At 40.2% G+C, this 21,489-nt stretch overlaps 1 protein-coding gene across 4 annotated transcripts in view; it reads right to left on the reverse strand.

Moving 5' to 3' along the window:
* The window catches only part of LOC128664000 (leukotriene C4 synthase), a 305,297-nt gene that overhangs the window by 76,390 nt on the left and 207,418 nt on the right, over positions 1-21,489 (reverse strand). For all 4 annotated transcript variants that reach the window (XM_053718634.1, XM_053718637.1, XM_053718636.1 and 1 more), the window contains 2 exons: positions 17,069-17,168; positions 3,040-3,110 (listed from right to left, as the gene is read on the reverse strand). In XM_053718634.1, coding sequence (XP_053574609.1) covers positions 3,040-3,110; positions 17,069-17,168 — 171 coding nt within the window. The remainder of the gene's footprint in view (positions 1-3,039; positions 3,111-17,068; positions 17,169-21,489) is intronic.

A 21,489-nucleotide genomic window follows, 5' to 3' on the forward strand; every position in this document is an offset into this window, starting at 1 on the left:
TCACCGGATGAAAATAAAAGATAAGGCAGGAAGAACGGACAGACCCGCAGGACCAGCCCAACAGGGGCCCGAGACTTCCAAACTCAGAACTGGAAAAGGATACACAAATAACAAAGAAGATTACTTCATCCCCTTATATCTATGTATGCAAGCCAGTCGGAGTAAGACTGAGAATCCCCAGACCCATTAAGAGTGGGATCCTCCAGCAACGCCAAAAACTTGCCTTAGTAGGACACGATAGTGCACCAGTCTATAATGAAAGGCGCAACATACCTCCGCCGGGACAAAAGGAAACACCAGCCCCAAAGGTTGACCCCCTGAGGCTTCAGGGGCAGTCGCTCCCCCAGAAGGCTGAACTAGACCAGGCGATCCCACGCCTGATAAGCCCCAGTTAACCAAACACGGACAAAATCGTAAGCACACTCCCGGGAGGTGCAGATGCGCCAGCGCCAAAGATATGGCCATGCGGAACCATGCCGTAACCTCCGGTGGGAACAGGCCACACTCCCTAGAAAGGATAAGTAGCGTTTGGGTTACCTGCATGCGTTGTAAGAGTTGATGGTAGGGAACTCGTCTTGTGAGAAATAGAATCCCCAGAGACGGATAGCTCAGTGGGCACCCGATTCCCCGATCCCGAGGAACAGAGCACTCTAAAACGGCATTCGGAACATAGCTGATGGGCATTTATCACCAGGGCCAATTCATATTCTTCGCAAGAAATAGAGTCTGAATCAGAGACATCTGTCACCAAGAAACCTCCATAACTGGGACACTGCCGCCTCCAGAGAACCAGACACCAGCGGACCAGGATTTCTCAGTCACCACGCGGTCAGGAAAACAGAAATGTGGTCACAAGGTAAACCGTGCAGTCCATGCAAAAGCGTGCCCGACCAAAAATGCTGCGTCACTAGACATAGGCCGTTATGTTCCAAAATAGCCATCAGCCGAAGCAACACTACACAGTAGCAGACAGAATCACATAACAAACATGATTATCAACCCCCCTGTTCAATAATCCCCCTCAGGAGATATTAACCCTTGATTCCTAGATACAAAAAAGAGCCTCACTGAGACCCTATGTTAAAGTTATCCCCGAAAGGTTGTAGCCCCTCTCAGATAAACAGTTGAAATTACAATACATCCATGATGAAAGTAAAATGAAACAATCTTACCGGAATCTACGCCGTGGAACAGGAACATGGCCCTTCAAGTGTGACAGATAGTAGCGTCGCCTCTGCCATGGACTTGAGAGAAAAAAACTGGCAGCAAAACTCGTCAACGCTGATTGCTTAAGGAGCTGTTAATATGAGTCGGGATGGTTTCACAGAAAGACTCTCCCTGCATCTCCGGACTCTAACTTTCACCCATGCTCTCACTGAGAGGCTGACAGGACTACTTAAAACTCCAGTCCCATGCCGAAGAGTACTACCCTCCATAAGAGACTATCGAAAAACTTCTGACACTTCTCTACCGACCTCCTGGGACGAAAGGCAAAGAATGACTGGGGGATGAGGGAAGTGGGAGGAGTATTTAAGCCTTTGGCTGGGGTGTCTTTGTCTCCTCCTGGTGGCCAGGTTCTAAATTCCCAAAAGTAATGAATGCAGCTGTGGACTCTTTCCATTTATGAAGAAAATCAACATTCCAACCTTTTTACAGTTTTCTTGTAATACCAGATTGTGCGCTATTCTTAGCGCAGGGTCGCAATAAGGATAACGCTTCCTGCTCTATCAATTAAATTTCCAAAAGTAATGAATATCAGCTGTGGACTCTTTCCATTTATGAAGAAAATCAGCATTCTTAAGATTCTCTGGTAAACCTTTTTACAGTTTTCTTGTAATACCAGATTGTGCGCTATTCTTAGCGCAGGGTCGCAATAAGGATAACGCTTCCTGCTCTATAAATGGCACTCCTTTAGTAATCTAGACTACTGTTCTAACGTTTTTAGGTAGTCCTAGGGATGTCTCAGGCATAAAACAGGGGTGTTAGATGAATTTCAAAATAACATAAATGATGTTTAAAAACTACAAAAACTATGCTGAGCACTGCAAACCACACCTGCACAGTTTCACCTGTACTTGCACAAGTACGGGTGGACGTGACATGGCCCTATCAGCAGCAGGTTAAATTATTACTTTAATAGTAAATAAAATTCATAATGTACATTTAGGGTTGAGGATGAATAAAAATAAACAAATTACCAATGATACATTTATTTGATCAGAAACTTATAATCTTGTTTTCTTTTCCGTTAATGACTGACCTCTGTATTATGTTCTCTGTATAATTCTCTATTTATTTTTATACATTGAGCACTAAGCCGATGGTGAGCAATTAGTGGAGTTCTTCATGTCTTTTTGTGATATAATAGTAATGGTTTAATTCAGTTCTTAAAAAGCGATAAATATTACGCTCTATTTTGGATTGCAACACTTAAAGGGACAGTCAACTCCAAAATGGTTATTGTTTAAAAAGATAGAAAATCCCTTTATTACCCATTCCCCAGTTCTGCACAGCCAACATGGTTATATTAATATACTTTTAACCTCTGTGATGACTTTTTATTTATTATCTATTGACTTGCATTTTAGATAATTAGTGCTGTGTCATCCACAACCCTAGGGAGAAAGCACGTTAACTATATGGCTCACATGAACTAGCAGTCTCCTGTTGCGAAAAAGCTAATAAAAAGCATGTGATAAGAGGCTGTCTGTAGTGGCTTAGAAACAGGCAGAAATGTAGAGGTTTAAAGGTTATAAAGTATATTAATATCTCAGTGTTGGTTGTGCACAGCTGGGGAATGGGAAGTAAAGGTGTTATCTATCTTTTTAAACAATAACAATTTTAGTGCTGACTGTTCCTTTAACCCTTCACTCGCAATAGGAGCGCAATGAGCATGCTTATAGCAATCTCTTCGTCTTCGTTATCCGTTAAAAGTAAGATGCTTTTTTATATGTAACTATCTACTTCTAATACTAGATTGTGCATTATTATTTGCACTAATACTAATTCAAATATGTATTTATTTTACTGCAGTTTTACCTTGATGGAAGAATACCCCAGTCATCCAGAGTGCTGCCAGGAACATAGGGAAATATTCAGAGCAATTTACCCTGAAAATAGTAATACAAAGTGCAATCATTATTAATAGCAGCTACAAGTACAAATCCCCAAATCCGGAATTCCAAAATCCAAACTTTTAAATGATTTTATTTTTTTAAATAAAATGTATAAAAAAATAATATTTTCCCCACCTGTAAGTCACAATCTTCTCTGCCTGTGATAGTTTTTTTTTATTGGCTAAATTTCATAAGATATTGTTGTTTTTCCCCTTGGTCCCATCTCCTCTCCAAACTCTCTAACTTTAAAGATGTAAATATTGAACATTTAAACTATTCTGAAATCCAAACCTTTTCTGGATAAAGGTTTATCTACCTGTATTTACTAAGGGCTGGATTACGAGTGGTGCTCTAACTGTAGCGCCTAAGCGATAATGGGTATTTCTCAGCATTTTGTGTGCAACAGAAATAGCACACATAGGGGCCCATTTATCAAACTCCGGATGGAGCGTGAGGGTCTGTGTTTCTAAAGACTGCTGCTTCATAACCTGCCCGAGTACAATCGGGTTGATTGACACCTCCCTGCTGGCTGCCGATTGGCCGCGAATCTGCAGGGGGCAGCGTTGCACCAGCAGTTCACAAGAGCTGCTGGTGCAATGCTGAATACGGAGAGTGTATTGCTCTCCGCATTCAGCGAGGTCTGGCGGACCTGATCCGCACTGTCGGATCAGGTCCGCCAGACCTTTGATAAATATCCCCCATATTATGAGTTGAATGTAAATGCGTTCGCTTGAGTGCAATCAAATTTAACGCACGTCGGGTTAGCATTGCTTCAGAGCTCTGGTTAAACTTGCACAAAACACATCAAAAATACATTTACCATTACAGTTACACTCATATTAATACTGTCTGATAAAAATTATTAAAGAAAAATATTGCATTAAAAAGTTATAAGGGCTTAAAGGGACACTAAAGTCAAAATTAAACTTTCATGATTCAGATAGAGCATGTAATTTTAAGCAACTTTCTAATTTACTCCTATTATGAATTAATTTTTCTTCTTTCTCTTGGTATTTTTATTTGAAAAAGTAGGAATGTAAACTTACGGGCTGGCCCATTTTTGGTTCAGAACCTGGGTTGCACTTGCTTATTGGTGGATAAATGTAGACACCAATCAGCAAGCGCTATCCAGGGTCTGAACCAAAAATGGGCTGGCTCCTAAGCTTAGATTCCTACTTTTTCAAATAAAGATACCAAGAAAATGAAGAAAGATTTGTTTCAAGACTCATAAACTTTTTTTTTTTTCAAACACTGGCTTTAGAGAATGGACTCTATTTATTTATTTCTACAATCTTTCATATTTTTTTTTCCAATCTAAAATTTTCAGTAGAAATGATAATATTGCTGTAACTTTACTAAATAATATATTTATGAATGGCTACACCACACTGATAAGGCCCAATGAAGGCCGAAATGATCGTCTGGGGTTGCTGTGTTCCTTGTTCAGAGAAGAATTGCCTGGTATTTCGGCGCACGACTGACCATAATAGGCTGGATCAGACTGATATACTATAGGAAAGTTCTACTCTGTGAAAAACATTAATGGGATAAAAATAAGCTGCACCCAGGTGGTACATCACCAAAGAACAGGCTAACAATGGTATTGAGCCGGTTGTTTGTTCCTGTGAGTGCGCTTCTCTCTGTATGTATGTAGTCTCTCTATAGGAAAAAGGGGCAACCAGACGTGGACACCGTGCTCAGTGTGCTTAGAGAAATATCGCTACACCTCACTGACAAGGCCCAATAAAGGCCGAAATGATCGTCTGAGGTTGCTGTGTTCCTTGTTCAGAGAGGAATTGCCTGGTATTTCGGCGCTGGACTGACCGTAATAGGCGGGATCAGACTGATATACTACAGGAAAGTTCTACTCTGTGAAAAGCATTAATGGGCTAAAAAGAAGCTGCATCCAGGTTGTACCTTGCCAGAGAACAGGCTAAAAATGGTATTGAGCCGGTTGTTCGTTCCTGTAAATGTGCTTCTCTCTGTACAGTTTAAGGTTGGAGGAAAGGAGATTTATTCTCCTGCAACAGAAACGTTTTTTCACTGTAAGAGCAATAAAATTGTTGAACTCATTACCAAAGGAGGTAGTGAATGCTAATACCCTAGATACATTTAAAAATTGTTTGGATATATTTCTGTCTAGAAACAAAATTCATGGATATGATTGCTTGTATTAAATGGGTCATTAAATGGGATTATTTAAGCTTAACTGGAGCTTTTGTAAGTACTTTATATTTGTATAGGTTGAACTCGATAGACTTCAGTCTTTTTTCAATCTCATATACTATGTATGTTACTATGTATGTATGTAGTCTGCCTAAGGGAAAAAGGAGCAACCAGATCTGGACTCCTTGTTCAGTGTACTTAGAGTAATATGGCTACACCTCACTGACGAGGCCCAATAAAGGCTGAAAAGATTGTTTGGGGTTGCTGTTTTCCTTGATCAGAGAGGAATTGCCTGGTATTTCGGTGCTGGACTGACCGTAATAGGCGGGTTCAGACTGATATACTACAGTAAAGTTTTACTCTGTGAAAAGCATTACTGGGCTAAAAAGAAGCTGCATCCAGTTGGTACCTCACCAGAGAACAGGTTAACAATGGTAATGAGCCGGGTGTTCGTTACTGTGAGTGTGCTTCTCTGTATGTATGTAGTCTCCCTAAGGGAAAAAGGGGCAACCAGATGTGCACTCCTTTTTCAGTGTGCTTAGAGGATTATCTGGGGTTGCTGTGTTCCTTGTTCAGAGAGGAATTGCCTGGTATTTTGGCGCTGGACTGACCGTAATAGGCGGGATCAGACTGATATACTACACAAATGTTCTACTCTGTGAAAAGCATTACTGGGCTAAAAAGAAGCTGCACCCAGGTGGTAAATCACCAGAGAACAGGCTAACAATCATATTGAGCCAGTTGTTCGTTCCTGTGAGTGTGCTTCTCTCTGTACGTATATATTTATGAAATGTTATTAAATAATACAAGCCAAAAAAAATTATTGGCTAAAATTATATTAAAAAGTATATTTTCATACCATTATATAATTTATTTTACATAAAATATAATTGTTTACATCTCATTCGATATATATATTTCCCTCTCTCTCTGTATATATATATCTGTCTATATCTCTATCTATATATCTATCACTCTGCATTTATATCTATTTATGTATCTATGTATATATTTTTATTTATATATATATATATATATATATATATATATATATATATATATTAGATATATATATATATTTATATCCACATTTTAATAGGCCTGAAAACCTCTTGGGACACACAACTTTAGGGTACATCGCTGTTAAGAGGTAAAAAAATAATCAATTTTACTTCTATTGTCAAATTGACTTTTTTCTCAAGTTATTCTCTGTTGAAGAGATGCCTAGGTAGGTATTGTGCACACGTATGGTACACTATATCCCCAAAGTGCTCCATATACGTGCATGGTCCTAACCCTACCAACCTACTTTCCAATGAAGGATACTAACACCTAGATTACGAGTTTTGAGTTAGAAGCTGTGCGGTGCTAACGAGCAGTTTTCCCTCACCGCTCACTTACATGCAGCGCTGGTATTACGAGTTTTCAGAAACCCATCGTTAAAAGACAAGAAGCTCATTACCGCACTCCAATACCAGCGCTGCTTAAGTCAGTGGTGAGCTGGTGTAACGTGCTCGTGCACGATTTCCCCATCGGAATCAACAGGGAGAGGCGGCTGAAAAAAAGTCTAACACCTGCCAAAAAGCAACGTAAAACTCCCTAACGCAGCCCCATTGATTCCTATGGGGAAATAAAATTTATGTCTACACCTAACACCCTAACATGAACCCCGAATCTAAACACTCCTAATCTTACACCTATTAACCCCTAATCTGCTGCCCCCAACATCGCCGACACCTGCATTATATTATTAACCCCTAATCTGCCGCTCCGGACACCGCCGCCACCTACATTATAGTTATGAATCGCTAATCTGCTGCCCCCAACATCGCCGACATCTACATTATATTTATTAACCCCTAATCTGCCGCCCCCAATGTAGCCGCCACTATATTAAAGTTATTAACCCCTAAACCTAAATCTAACCCTAAACCTAACACCCACTAACTTAAATATAATTTAAATAAATCTAAATAAATATTCCTATCATTAAATAAATTATTCCTATTTAAAATTAAATACTTACCTATAAAATAAACCCTAAGCTAGCTACAATATAACTAATAGTTACATTGTAGCTAGCTTAGGGTTTATTTTTATTTTACAGACAAGTTTGTATTTATTTTAACTAGGTAGAATAGTTATTAAATAGTTATTAACTATTTAATAACTACCTAGCTAAAATAAAGACAAAAGTACCTGTAAAATAAAACCTAACCTAAGTTACAATAACACCTAACACTACTCTATATTAAAATAAAATAACTGAAATAAATACAATTACCTAAATTAAATTATCTAAAGTACAAGAAAAAGCAAACACTAAATTACAGAAAATAATAAACAAATTACAGATATTTAAACTAATTACACCTAATCTAATAGCCCTATTAAAAAAAAAGCCCCCCCAAAATAAAAAAAAAACCCTAGCCTAAACTAAACTACCAATAGCCCTTAAAAGGGTCTTTTGCAGGGTATTGCCCCAAAGTAATCAGCTCTTTTACCTGTAAAAAAAAATACAAACAACCCCCCCAACATTAAAACCCACCACCCACACAACCAACCCCCCAAATAAAATACTATCTAAAAAAACTAATCTCCCCATTGCCCTGAAAAGGGCATTTGGATGGGCATTGCCCTTAAGAGGGCAGTTAGCTCTATTGCAGCCCAAAGTCCCTAACCTAAAAATAAAACCCACCCAATACACCCTTAAAAAAAAACCTAACACTAACCCCCTGAAGATCGACTTACAGGGAGAAGTCTTCATCCAAGCCGGGCCAAAGTCCTCAACGAAGCCGGGAGAAGTCTTCATCCAAGCCGAGCAAAGTGGTCCTCCAGACGGGCAGGTCTTCATCCAGACGGCATCTTCTATCTTCATCTATCCGGCGTGGAGCGGGTCCATCTTTAAGACATCCGACGCGGAGCATCCTCTTCTGCCGACTTCGGCCCGGCTTGGATGAAGATTTCTCCCGGTAAGTCGATCTTCAGGGGGTTAGTGTTAGGTTTTTTAAAGGGTGTATTTGGTGGGTTTCATTTTTAGGTTAGGGACTTTGGGCTGCAATAGAGCTAACTGCCCTTTTAAGGGCAATGCCCATCCAAATGCCCTTTTCATGGCAATGGGGAGATTAGGTTTTTATAGATAGCATTTTCTTTGGGGGGTTGGTTGTGTGGGTGGTGGGTTTTACTGTTGGGGGGTTGATTGTATTTTTTTTTACAGGTAAAAGAGCTGATTACTTTGGGGCAATGCCCCGCAAAAGGCCCTTTTAAGGGCTATTGGTAGTTTAGTTTAGGCTAGGTTTTTTTTTTATTTTGTGGGGGGGGGGGGGCTTTTTTTTTTTTAATAGGGCTATTAGATTAGGTGTAATTAGTTTAAATATCTGTAATTTGTTTATTATTTTCTGTAATTTAGTGTTGTTTTTTTTTGTACTTTAGATAATTTAATTTAATTTAGGTAATTGTATTTAATTTAGTTAATTTATTTAATTATAGTGTAGTGTTAGGTGTTAGTGTAACTTAGGTTAGGTTTTATTTTACAGGTACTTTTGTCTTTATTTTAGCTAGGTAGTTATTAAATAGTTAATAACTATTTAATAACTATTCTACCTAGTTAAATTAAATCAAACTTGCCTGTAAAATAAAAATAAACCCTATGCTAGATACAATGTAACTATTTGTTATATTGTAGCTAGCTTAGGGTTTATTTTATAGGTAAGTATTTAGATTTAAATAGGATTTTAGTTAATGATAGGAATATTTATTTAGATTTATTTAAATTATATTTAAGTTAGGGGGTGTTAGGTTTAGGGTTAGACTTAGGGGTTAATAACTTTAATATAGTGGCGGCGGCGTCCGGAGCGGCAGATTAGGGGTTAATAATATAATGTAGGTGTCGGCGACATTGGGGAAGGCAGATTAGGGGTTAATAGATATAATGTAGGTGTCGGCGATGTTTGGGGCAGCAGATTAGGGGTTCATAAAAATAATGTAGGTGGCGGCGGTGTCCAGAACAGCAGATTAGGGGTTAAAATTTTTATTATAGTGTTTTTGAGATGCGGGAGGGCCTTGGTTTAGGGGTTAATAGGTAGTTTATGGGTGTTAGTGTACTTTTTAGCACTTTAGTTATGAGTTTTCTGTTACGGCGTTGTACCATAAAATTCTTAACTACTGACTTTTAAATGCGTTAAGACTCTTGACAGGAGAGGGTATACCGCTCACTTTTTGGCCTCCCAGGACAGATTCGCAATACCGGCGCTATGGTCCCATAGAAAAAAGACTTTACGAAGTTTACATAAGTCGTTTTGTGGTAAGGCCAAACAAGTGTGCGGTACACCTAAACCTTCAAGACTCATAATACCAGCGGGCATAAAAAAGCAGCGTTAGGACCTCTTAACACTGCTTTTTTACCCTAATGCACAACTCATAATCTAGCCGCAAGAAAACAAAGTAAATTGGCTTTTTTTTATACTCTCTATTTCAATCATGAAAAAAAACAGAATTTATGTTTACCTGATAAATTACTTTCTCCAATGGTGTGTCCGGTCCACGGCGTCATCCTTACTTGTGGGATATTCTCTTCCCCAACAGGAAATGGCAAAGAGCCCAGCAAAGCTGGTCACATGATCCCTCCTAGGCTCCGCCTTCCCCAGTCATTCGACCGACGTAAAGGAGGAATATTTGCATAGGAGAAACCATATGATACCGTGGTGACTGTTGTTAAAGAAAATAAATTATCAGACCTGATTAAAAAACCAGGGCGGGCCGTGGACCGGACACACCGTTGGAGAAAATAAATTATCAGGTAAACATAAATTCTGTTTTCTCCAACAAAGGTGTGTCCGGTCCACGGCGTCATCCTTACTTGTGGGAACCAATACCAAAGCTTTAGGACACGGATGATGGGAGGGAGCAAATCAGGTCACCTAGATGGAAGGCACCACGGCTTGCAAAACCTTTCTCCCAAAAATAGCCTCAGAAGAAGCAAAAGTATCAAATTTGTAAAATTTAGTAAAAGTGTGCAGTGAAGACCAAGTCGCTGCCTTACATATCTGATCAACAGAAGCCTCGTTCTTGAAGGCCCATGTGGAAGCCACGGCCCTAGTGGAATGAGCTGTGATTCTTTCAGGAGGCTGCCGTCCGGCAGTCTCGTAAGCCAATCTGATGATGCTTTTAAGCCAAAAAGAGAGAGAGGTAGAAGTTGCTTTTTGACCTCTCCTTTTACCAGAATAAACAACAAACAAGGAAGATGTTTGTCTGAAATCCTTTGTAGCATCTAAATAGAATTTTAGAACACGAACTACATCCAAATTGTGCAACAAACGTTCCTTCTTTGAAACTGGATTCGGACACAAAGAAGGCACGACTATCTCCTGGTTAATGTTTTTGTTAGAAACAACTTTCGGAAGAAAACCAGGTTTAGTACGCAAAACCACCTTATCTGCATGGAACACCAGATAAGGAGGAGAACACTGCAGAGCAGATAACTCTGAAACTTTTCTAGCAGAAGAAATTGCAACCAAAAACAAAACTTTCCAAGATAATAACTTAATATCTACGGAATGTAAGGGTTCAAACGGAACCCCCTGAAGAACTGAAAGAACTAAATTGAGACTCCAAGGAGGAGTCAAAGGTTTGTAAACAGGCTTGATTCTAACCAGAGCCTGAACAAAAGCTTGAACATCTGGCACAGCCGCCAGCTTTTTGTGAAGTAAAACAGATAAAGCAGAAATCTGTCCCTTCAAAGAACTTGCAGATAATCCTTTCTCCAAACCTTCTTGAAGAAAGGATAGAATCTTAGGAATTTTTATCTTGTTCCATGGGAATCCTTTAGATTCACACCAACAGATATATTTTTTCCATATTTTATGGTAGATTTTTCTAGTTACAGGCTTTCTGGCCTGAACAAGAGTATCAATGACAGAATCTGAGAACCCTCGCTTTGATAAAATCAAGCGTTCAATCTCCAAGCAGTCAGTTGGAGTGAGGCCAGATTCGGATGTTCGAACGGACCTTGAACAAGAAGGTCCTGTCTCAAAGGTAGCTTCCATGGTGGAGCCGATGACATATTCACCAGGTCTGCATACCAAGTCCTGCGTGGCCACGCAGGAGCTATCAAGATCACCGATGCCCTCTCCTGATTGATCCTGGCTACCAGCCTGGGGATGAGAGGAAACGGTGGGAATACATAAGCTAGGTTGAAGGTCCAAGGTGCTACTAGTGCATCTACTAGAGTCGCCTTGGGATCCCTGGATCTGGACCCGTAGCAAGGAACCTTGAAGTTCTGACGAGAGGCCATCAGATCCATGTCTGGAATGCCCCACAATTGAGTAATTTGGGCAAAGATTTCCGGATGGAGTTCCCACTCCCCCGGATGAAATGTCTGACGACTCAGAAAATCCGCTTCCCAATTTTCCACTCCTGGGATGTGGATTGCAGACAAGTGGCAGGAGTGAGTCTCCGCCCATTGAATGATTTTGGTCACTTCTTCCATCGCCAGGGAACTCCTTGTTCCCCCTTGATGGTTGATATACGCAACAGTCGTCATGTTGTCTGATTGAAACCGTATGAATTTGGCCTTTGCTAGCTGAGGCCAAGCCTTGAGAGCATTGAATATCGCTCTCAGTTCCAGAATATTTATCGGGAGAAGAGATTCTTCCCGAGACCAAAGGCCCTGAGCTTTCAGGAGTTCCCAGACCGCGCCCCAGCCCACCAGACTGGCGTCGGTCGTGACAATGACCCACTCTGGTCTGCGGAAGCTCATCCCCTGTGACAGGTTGTCCAGGGTCAGCCACCAACGGAGTGAATCTCTGGTCCTCTGATCTACTTGTATCGTCGGAGACAAGTCTGTATAATCCCCATTCCACTGACTGAGCATGCACAGTTGTAATGGTCTCAGATGAATTCGCGCAAAAGGAACTATGTCCATTGCCGCGACCATCAAACTTATTACTTCCATGCACTGCGCTATGGAAGGAAGAGGAACAGAATGAAGTACTTGACAAGAGCTTAGAAGTTTTGATTTTCTGGCCTCTGTCAGAAAAATCCTCATTTCTAAGGAGTCTATTATTGTTCCCAAGAAGGGAACTCTTGTTGACGGAGATAGAGAACTTTTTTCTACGTTCACTTTCCACCCGTGAGATCTGAGAAAGGCCAGGACAATGTCCGTATGAGCCTTTGCTTGTGGTAGGGACGACGCTTGAATCAGTATGTCGTCCAAGTAAGGTACTACTGCAATGCCCCTTGGTCGTAGCACCGCTAGAAGGGACCCTAGTACCTTTGTGAAAATTCTTGGAGCAGTGGCTAATCCGAATGGAAGTGCCACAAACTGGTAATGCTTGTCCAGAAAGGCGAACCTTAGGAACCGATGATGTTCCTTGTGGATAGGAATATGTAGATACGCATCCTTTAAATCCACCGTGGTCATGAATTGACCTTCCTGGATGGAAGGAAGAATTGTCCGAATGGTTTCCATTTTGAACGATGGAACCTTGAGAAACTTGTTTAGGATCTTGAGATCTAAGATTGGTCTGAATGTTCCCTCTTTTTTGGGAACTATGAACAGATTGGAGTAGAATCCCATCCCTTGTTCTCCTAATGGAACAGGATGAATCACTCCCATTTTTAACAGGTCTTCTACACAATGTAAGAATGCCTGTCTTTTTATGTGGTCTGAAGACAATTGAGACCTGTGGAACCTCCCCCTTGGGGGAAGCCCCTTGAATTCCAGAAGATAACCTTGGGAGACTATTTCTAGCGCCCAAGGATCCAGAACATCTCTTGCCCAAGCCTGAGCGAAGAGAGAAAGTCTGCCCCCCACCAGATCCGGTCCCGGATCGGGGGCCAACATCTCATGCTGTCTTGGTAGCAGTGGCAGGTTTCTTGGCCTGCTTACCTTTGTTCCAGCCTTGCATTGGCCTCCAGGCTGGCTTGGCTTGAGAAGTATTACCCTCTTGCTTAGAGGATGTAGCACCTGGGGCTGGTCCGTTTCTGCGAAAGGGACGAAAATTTGGTTTATTTTTAGCCTTGAAAGACCTATCCTGAGGAAGGGCGTGGCCCTTACCCCCAGTGATATCAGAAATAATCTCTTTCAAGTCAGGGCCAAACAGCGTTTTCCCCTTGAAAGGTATGTTAAGCAATTTGTTCTTGGAAGACGCATCCGCTGACCAAGATTTTAGCCAAAGCGCTCTGCGCGCCACAATAGCAAACCCTGAATTTTTCGCCGCTAATCTAGCCAATTGCAAAGTGGCGTCTAAAGTAAAAGAGTTAGCCAATTTGAGAGCATGAATTCTGTCCATAATCTCCTCATAAGAAGAATCTTTATTGAGCGACTTTTCTAGTTCATCGAACCAGAAACACGCTGCTGTAGTGACAGGAACCATGCATGAAATTGGTTGTAGAAGGTAACCTTGCTGAACAAACATCTTTTTAAGCAAACCCTCTAATTTTTTATCCATAGGATCTTTGAAAGCACAACTATCTTCTATAGGGATAGTAGTGCGTTTGTTTAGAGTAGAAACCGCCCCTCGACCTTGGGGACTGTCTGCCATAATTCCTTTCTGGGGTCGACCATAGGAAACAATTTCTTAAATATAGGGGGAGGGACAAAAGGTATGCCGGGCCTTTCCCATTCTTTGTTTACAATGTCCGCCACCCGCTTGGGTATAGGAAAAGCTTCGGGGGGCCCCGGGACCTCTAGGAACTTGTCCATCTTACATAATTTCTCTGGAATGACCAAATTCTCACAATCATCCAGAGTAGATAACACCTCCTTAAGCAGAGCGCGGAGATGTTCCAATTTAAATTTGAATGTAATCACATCAGGTTCAGCTTGTTGAGAAATTTTCCCTGAATCTGAAATTTCTCCCTCAGACAAAACCTCCCTGGCCCCCTCAGACTGGTGTAGGGGCACTTCAGAACCAATATCATCAGCGTCCTCATGCTCTTCAGTATTTTCTAAAACAGAGCAGTCGCGCTTTCGCTGATAAGTGGGCATTTTGGCTAAAATGTTTTTGATAGAATTATCCATTACAGCCGTTAATTGTTGCATAGTAAGGAGTATGGGCGCACTAGATGTACTAGGGGCCTCCTGTGTGGGCAAGACTGGTGTAGACGAAGGAGGGGATGATGCAGTACCATGCTTACTCCCCTCACTTGAGGAATCATCTTGGGCATCATTTTCTCTAAATTTTGTGTCACATAAATCACATCTATTTAAATGAGAAGGAACCTTGGCTTCCCCACATACAGAACATAGTCTATCTGATAGTTCAGACATGTTAAACAGGCATAAACTTGATAACAAAGTACAAAAAACGTTTTAAAATAAAACCGTTACTGTCACTTTAAATTTTAAACTGAACACACTTTATTACTGAAAATGTGAAAAAGTATGAAGGAATTGTTCAAAATTCACCAAAATTTCACCACAGTGTCTTAAAGCCTTAAAGGTATTGCACACCAAATTTGAAAGCTTTAACTCTTAAAATAACGGAACCGGAGCCGTTTATACATTTAACCCCTATACAGTCCCTGGTATCTGCTTTGCTGAGACCCAACCAAGCCCAAAGGGGAATACGATACCAAATGACGCCTTCAGTAAGCTTTTTCTATGTATCTGAGCTCCTCACACATGCATCTGCATGTCTTGCTTCCCAAAAACAACTGCGCAATAGAGGCGCGAAAATGAGGCTCTGCCTATGATTAGAGAAGGCCCCCAGTGAAAAAGGTGTCCAATACAGTGCCTGCCGGTTATTTTACATGATTCCCAAGAATAAAATAACTCCTCAAAACTATGAAGTATTAAAAATGCTTATATATCAATCGTTTTAGCCCAGAAAAATGTCTACCAGTCTTTAAAGCCCTTGTGAAGCCCTTTATTCTTATTTAATAAAAATGGCTTACCGGATCCCATAGGGAAAATGACAGCTTCCAGCATTACCAAGTCTTGTTAGAAATGTGTCATACCTCAAGCAGCAAAAGTCTGCTCACTGTTTCCCCCAACTGAAGTTAATTCCTCTCAACAGTCCTGTGTGGAAACAGCCATCGATTTTAGTAACGGTTGCTAAAATCATTTTCCTCTTACAAACAGAAATCTTCATCTCTTTTCTGTTTCAGAGTAAATAGTACATACCAGCACTATTTTAAAATAACAAACTCTTGATTGAAGAATAAAAACTACATTTAAACACCAAAAAACTCTAAGCCATCTCCGTGGAGATGTTGCCTGTACAACGGCAAAGAGAATGACTGGGGAAGGCGGAGCCTAGGAGGGATCATGTGACCAGCTTTGCTGGGCTCTTTGCCATTTCCTGTTGGGGAAGAGAATATCCCACAAGTAAGGATGACGCCGTGGACCGGACACACCTATGTTGGAGAAATATGTTTTTCGTGTCCCTTTAAATACAGGAGCTACATAGTAACATAGTAGATGAAGTTGAAAAAAGGCTGAAGTCCATCGACATCAACCTTTACAAATCTAATATACTTACAAAAAAGCTTGATTTGAGTTTAAATTAATCCCATGAACTTATTTAACACAAGCGATCATATCCCTGAATTCTGTTTCTAGCCAGAAATGTATCTAAACCATTTTTTAAATGTATCTTAGGTATTTGCATTCACTACCTCCTTTTGAAATGAGTTCCACTATTGTATTGCTCTTACAGAGAAAGATTACATCTCCTTTCCTCCAGCCTTAACCTCTTGTCACAATAAGTTTTCTTGGAATAAACAGAGCTTCTGCCATCTCTGAATATGTACCTTTAATATATTTATATAAAGTAATCATGTCACCTCTCAAGTGCCTTTTTTCTAGAAAAAACAGACCCAGTTTGGCTAATCTCGCCTCATAGCTTAAATTCTCCATTCCCCTAATTCGATTTGTGGCCCTTATCTGAACTTTTTCTAGGTCTGCAATGCCTCTTTTGTTACATGCTATTATCTTATTAGCCTTAGAAGCTGCTGCCCTACATTGTGCACCCATCTTTAGCGTGTTATCTATTACTACTCTCAAAACCCATTTAAATAATACATTACCTGCTTATTTTACTTCCAAAATGTAGAACCTTGCATTTTTCTGTATTAAATTTCATTTTCCATTTACCTGCCCGTACTAATTTTTTCAGATCCCCTTGTAACGCAAGTTCATCCTGCTTTGACCTAATGACCTTACACAACTTTGTATCATCTGCAAAAATAGAGATGTCACTATTTAATCCTTGCTCCAAGTCATTAATAAAAAATATTAAAAAGAACAGGGCATTGTATTGATCCCTGGGGGACTCCACAGGAGGAGATTAAAAATATTTTATTGAGCATTTAAGTTTTATGATCCATTAAAGTGAAAGTCGACCCTAGCATTTGTGAAATGCTAGGCTTGACTATTGAAACAAATAAAGGGGACTTTTATTCATGAAGTAAAATATACTTCATGCAGAAAGCTCTTTTATTTGTTCAAACGATCGCCGCTCTGAGCTGCTAAGGCAGCCCACGGCAGATCGCTGTTTTGCTTAGAGGTGACGTTTCCATCTCTTAGCAAATAACGTGCATGAAATCCGGCTCCCAAGGGCGCCAAGCCGAATTTACTGCACATACTTCATGAATGAAAGTCCCCTTTATTTGTATCAATAGTCAATTCTAGCATTTCACAAACGCTAGGATTGACTTTTATTTTAAGTTTTAGTTTTTTTAGAACTTCTTTTTTTGAGGGGTCTGTTGTGTCCCTTTAAACATATATTGCTATAAATGTAATGAAATCTATATATGTTAAAAACCTGAATAATTCCTCTTACTGAGCTCGGAAGACTCTTTCGAATTCAGGAGGACCAGCTGTCTTGGGTGGCGAGACACTATATTTCCGTCTGGCTGCAATAACTTGTAGAGCAAAGTATGCTGCAAGGAAAAAAGAATTACTGTGTGTTTATAAAATGTAAACAGTATGAAAACATTGCTGGTAGCAAGTAGACCCAATACATAAAAACAGTGTCAAACAATATAAATACACTTCAGTGTTATATATATAAAAGAAAACGGGTATAGATTAAGATATTAAGATAATAACAACACAGTTCAAATGTGGAGGGAAAATGCAGGAGATGGCTGGTAAAAACGTCTACCTTCCTGAATGGCAGAGAAAGCCTCAAATTAAACAGAAAAGAGAAAGCCCCATAGTGTGATACTGTATCAAAATGTATCCTGAATAGGTGGTTAAGCAACGCTACAGCTAGAATTGCTCTAAGATATGCACCCAATAAGTGTAAAAGCCCAGCTTCTTTAAGGAGTTCAACTTTATTAAAACTAACAAGTAAATCAACAATGTCTCTGGGGTCACAGATACACAAAACAATGTCTCTGGGGTCACAGATACACAAAGCAATCTCTCTGGGGGTCACAGATACACAAACCAATCTCTCTAGGGTCACAGATACACAAAACAATCTCTCTGGGGTCACAGATACACAAAGCAATCTCTCTGGGGTCACAGATACACAAAACAATCTCTCTGGGGTCACAGATACACAAAGCAATCTCTCTGGGGTCACAGATATGCAAAACAATCTCTCTGGGGTCACAGATACACAAAACAATCTCTCTGGGGTCACAAATACACAAAAAAATCTCTCTGGGGTCACAGATACACAAAACAATCTCTCTGGGGTCACAAATACACAAAACAATCTCTCTGGGGTCACAGATACACAAAACAATCTCTCTGGGGTCACAGAAACACAAAACAATCTCTCTGGGGTCACAGATACACAAAACAATCTCTCTGGGGTCACAGATACACAAAGCAATCTCTCTGGGGTCACAGATACACAAAACAATCTCTCTGGGGTCATAGATACACAAAACAATGTCTCTGGGGTCACAGATACACAAAAGAATCTCTCTGGGGTCACAGATACACAAAGCAATCTCTCTGGGGTCACAGATACACAAAACAATCTCTCTGGGGTCACAGATATACAAAACAATCTCTCTGGGGTCACATATATACAAAACAATCTCTCTGGGGTCACAGATACACAAAAGAATCTCTCTGGGGTCACAGATACACAAAGCAATCTCTCTGGGGTCATAGATACACAAAGCAATCTCTCTGGGGTCACTGATACACAAAACAATGTCTCTGGGGTCATATATACACAAAACAATCTCTCTGGGGTCACAGATACACAAAACAATGTCTCTGGGGTTACATATACACAAAGCAATCTCTCTGGGGTCACAGATACACAAAGCAATCTCTCTGGGGTCACAGATACACAAAACAATCTCTCTGGGGTCATAGATACACAAAACAATGTCTCTGGGGTCACAGATACACAAAACAATGTCTCTGGGGTCACAGATACACAAAACAATGTCTCTGGGGTCACAGATACACAAAACAATCTCTCTGGGGTCACATATATACAAACCAATCTCTCTAGGGTCACAGATACACAAAACAATCTCTCTGGGGTCACAGATACACAAAGCAATCTCTCTGGGGTCACAGATACACAAAACAATCTCTCTGGGGTCACAGATACACAAAGCAATCTCTCTGGGGTCACAGATATGCAAAACAATCTCTCTGGGGTCACAGATACACAAAACAATCTCTCTGGGGTCACAAATACACAAAAAAATCTCTCTGGGGTCACAGATACACAAAACAATCTCTCTGGGGTCACAAATACACAAAACAATCTCTCTGGGGTCACAGATACACAAAACAATCTCTCTGGGGTCACAGAAACACGAAACAATCTCTCTGGGGTCACAGATACACAAAACAATCTCTCTGGGGTCACAGATACACAAAGCAATCTCTCTGGGGTCACAGATACACAAAACAATCTCTCTGGGGTCATAGATACACAAAACAATGTCTCTGGGGTCACAGATACACAAAAGAATCTCTCTGGGGTCAAAGATACACAAAGCAATCTCTCTGGGGTCACAGATACACAAAACAATCTCTCTGGGGTCACAGATATACAAAACAATCTCTCTGGGGTCACATATATACAAAACAATCTCTCTGGGGTCACAGATACACAAAAGAATCTCTCTGGGGTCACAGATACACAAAGCAATCTCTCTGGGGTCATAGATACACAAAGCAATCTCTCTGGGGTCACTGATACACAAAACAATGTCTCTGGGGTCATATATACACAAAACAATCTCTCTGGGGTCACAGATACACAAAACAATGTCTCTGGGGTTACATATACACAAAGCAATCTCTCTGGGGTCACAGATACACAAAGCAATCTCTCTGGGGTCACAGATACACAAAACAATCTCTCTGGGGTCATAGATACACAAAACAATGTCTCTGGGGTCACAGATACACAAAACAATGTCTCTGGGGTCACAGATACACAAAACAATGTCTCTGGGGTCACAGATACACAAAACAATCTCTCTGGGGTCACAGATATACAAAACAATCTCACTGGGGTCACAGATACACAAAGTAATCTCTCTGGGGTCACAGATACACAAAACAATCTCTCTGGGGTCACATATATAATATATTTTTTTTATATATTTATATCTATATATTTGTATTAGTCACTATTTAGGGGTGACCTATTTGGGGTCTGTAATATTTCCTATATCCCCAATGGGTACGGCCACTTCAGTGTGATACATGATACATGAGATTGGGTTAATGTTGTTTTAATGTTATGTTTAGATGATGAATTGTACTCGATCACCACTTATCTGATGTTGCTATGTATCAAGTATATTTATATGTAATTTTATTTCATATTATTACTATTATTAATTTTGTGTATTTCCACACTTTTAGAATCATTTTTACTATTTGAGCTATTATCGATTTAATGTTATTATTTTTTGTATAAGATTATTTTATTAGTATTTGTATGCCATTTATTATTTGCACATAGCCCTTTATATGTTATGTTTTTTGGAAGTACTGTGTATTTACATTTATCACTTGTTGTATGGCTGCAAGTGTTATTGGATATGTAACAGGTTGACATCAATGGGCGGGACTACCACACACCCCCCTTTTAGGGTTTATTTTCATTTTTACATACGATTGGATGAGCAATTCTTACTCATAACCGCACTTTCAGGGGGAGGGGGTGTTTGGTTTGCTGCATTTTTTATTGGTTCCTGTATTTGTTATATTGAGCAAGAGGAGTGAGGTATTTTATACAGCCTGATGAAACGGCTAGTTTTTAGCTGAGAAACGCGTTGCTGATTTTTATTGACTAATAAACATTCTTTTAATTCATTACTTGCCGACTCCTCTCATTGACATTATCCTTTATACCATATGTGGGATTTGCTCTAACTATCTATCTGGAACCGTTGTTCCACCACACCTCCTTGGCTACCTATCCGGAACCGTTGTTCCACCACACCTCCTTGGCTGGCTGACTGCCACTATCGGAGTGGATCTGGCTACATTTTGACAGTAAAACTACCATCTGTATGAAGGGGTTAAGGCTTTTCTGCGTGTGTTCTTGTTCCAAAAATAGAATTTGGTTTAATGTAAAAGTTATATGATATCTACATATCTTGAAGAGCCAGAAGGATACTCTCCCCCAATACCTCTGTAATTTAGGGCAACACCATATTAGGTGTATAATGTCAGGTGAAATGAATTGGCACTTATTACAAATGTCCCGGGCATTGTGAACCCACTTACTACGCAGTTTTGGAGTGATATATGCTAAATGCATTAATTTAAAATGTGACTCTCTGAAGCTTGCAGAAAGTGTTGCTCTATGAACCCTAGAAAAGGTTTCCTGTAGATTCTCGACAGCATTGTCAGTTTTAAAAAAGTTTTTCCATTTGCCCTCCATTTGAGACATAACAGTAGGTTCAAAGTGTGCCATAATGAGGAAGTATATAGAAGTGATAGAATGTGTATCCTTGACGGGCTAGTGTACATAGTGAGGTTATATTCATGTTGGCCCAGCAGTCTAAGCCCTGTGCTGTGAGTGCTCGGATGTAATATCTAATCTGAAAATAGGCAAAGGCATCTCTAGCGGGCAGGTTATATTTATCTCTAAGTTCTTGGAAAGAGAGTAGTTGACAAGTTGTGCGATTCAATAGGTGCAAGATATTAAGAATACCCTTGGTTTTCCACTAGAAAAGACTTGGGTGGAGAGTCCCAGTATGAAGTCTGCATTGCCCATTAAAGTCAAGTAAATGCTAAAATGTTGTGAAGTGTTCC

This window comes from Bombina bombina, chromosome 6 (assembly GCF_027579735.1).
Source record: "Bombina bombina isolate aBomBom1 chromosome 6, aBomBom1.pri, whole genome shotgun sequence".
In the NCBI taxonomy this organism is placed as follows: Eukaryota; Metazoa; Chordata; class Amphibia; order Anura; family Bombinatoridae; genus Bombina; species Bombina bombina.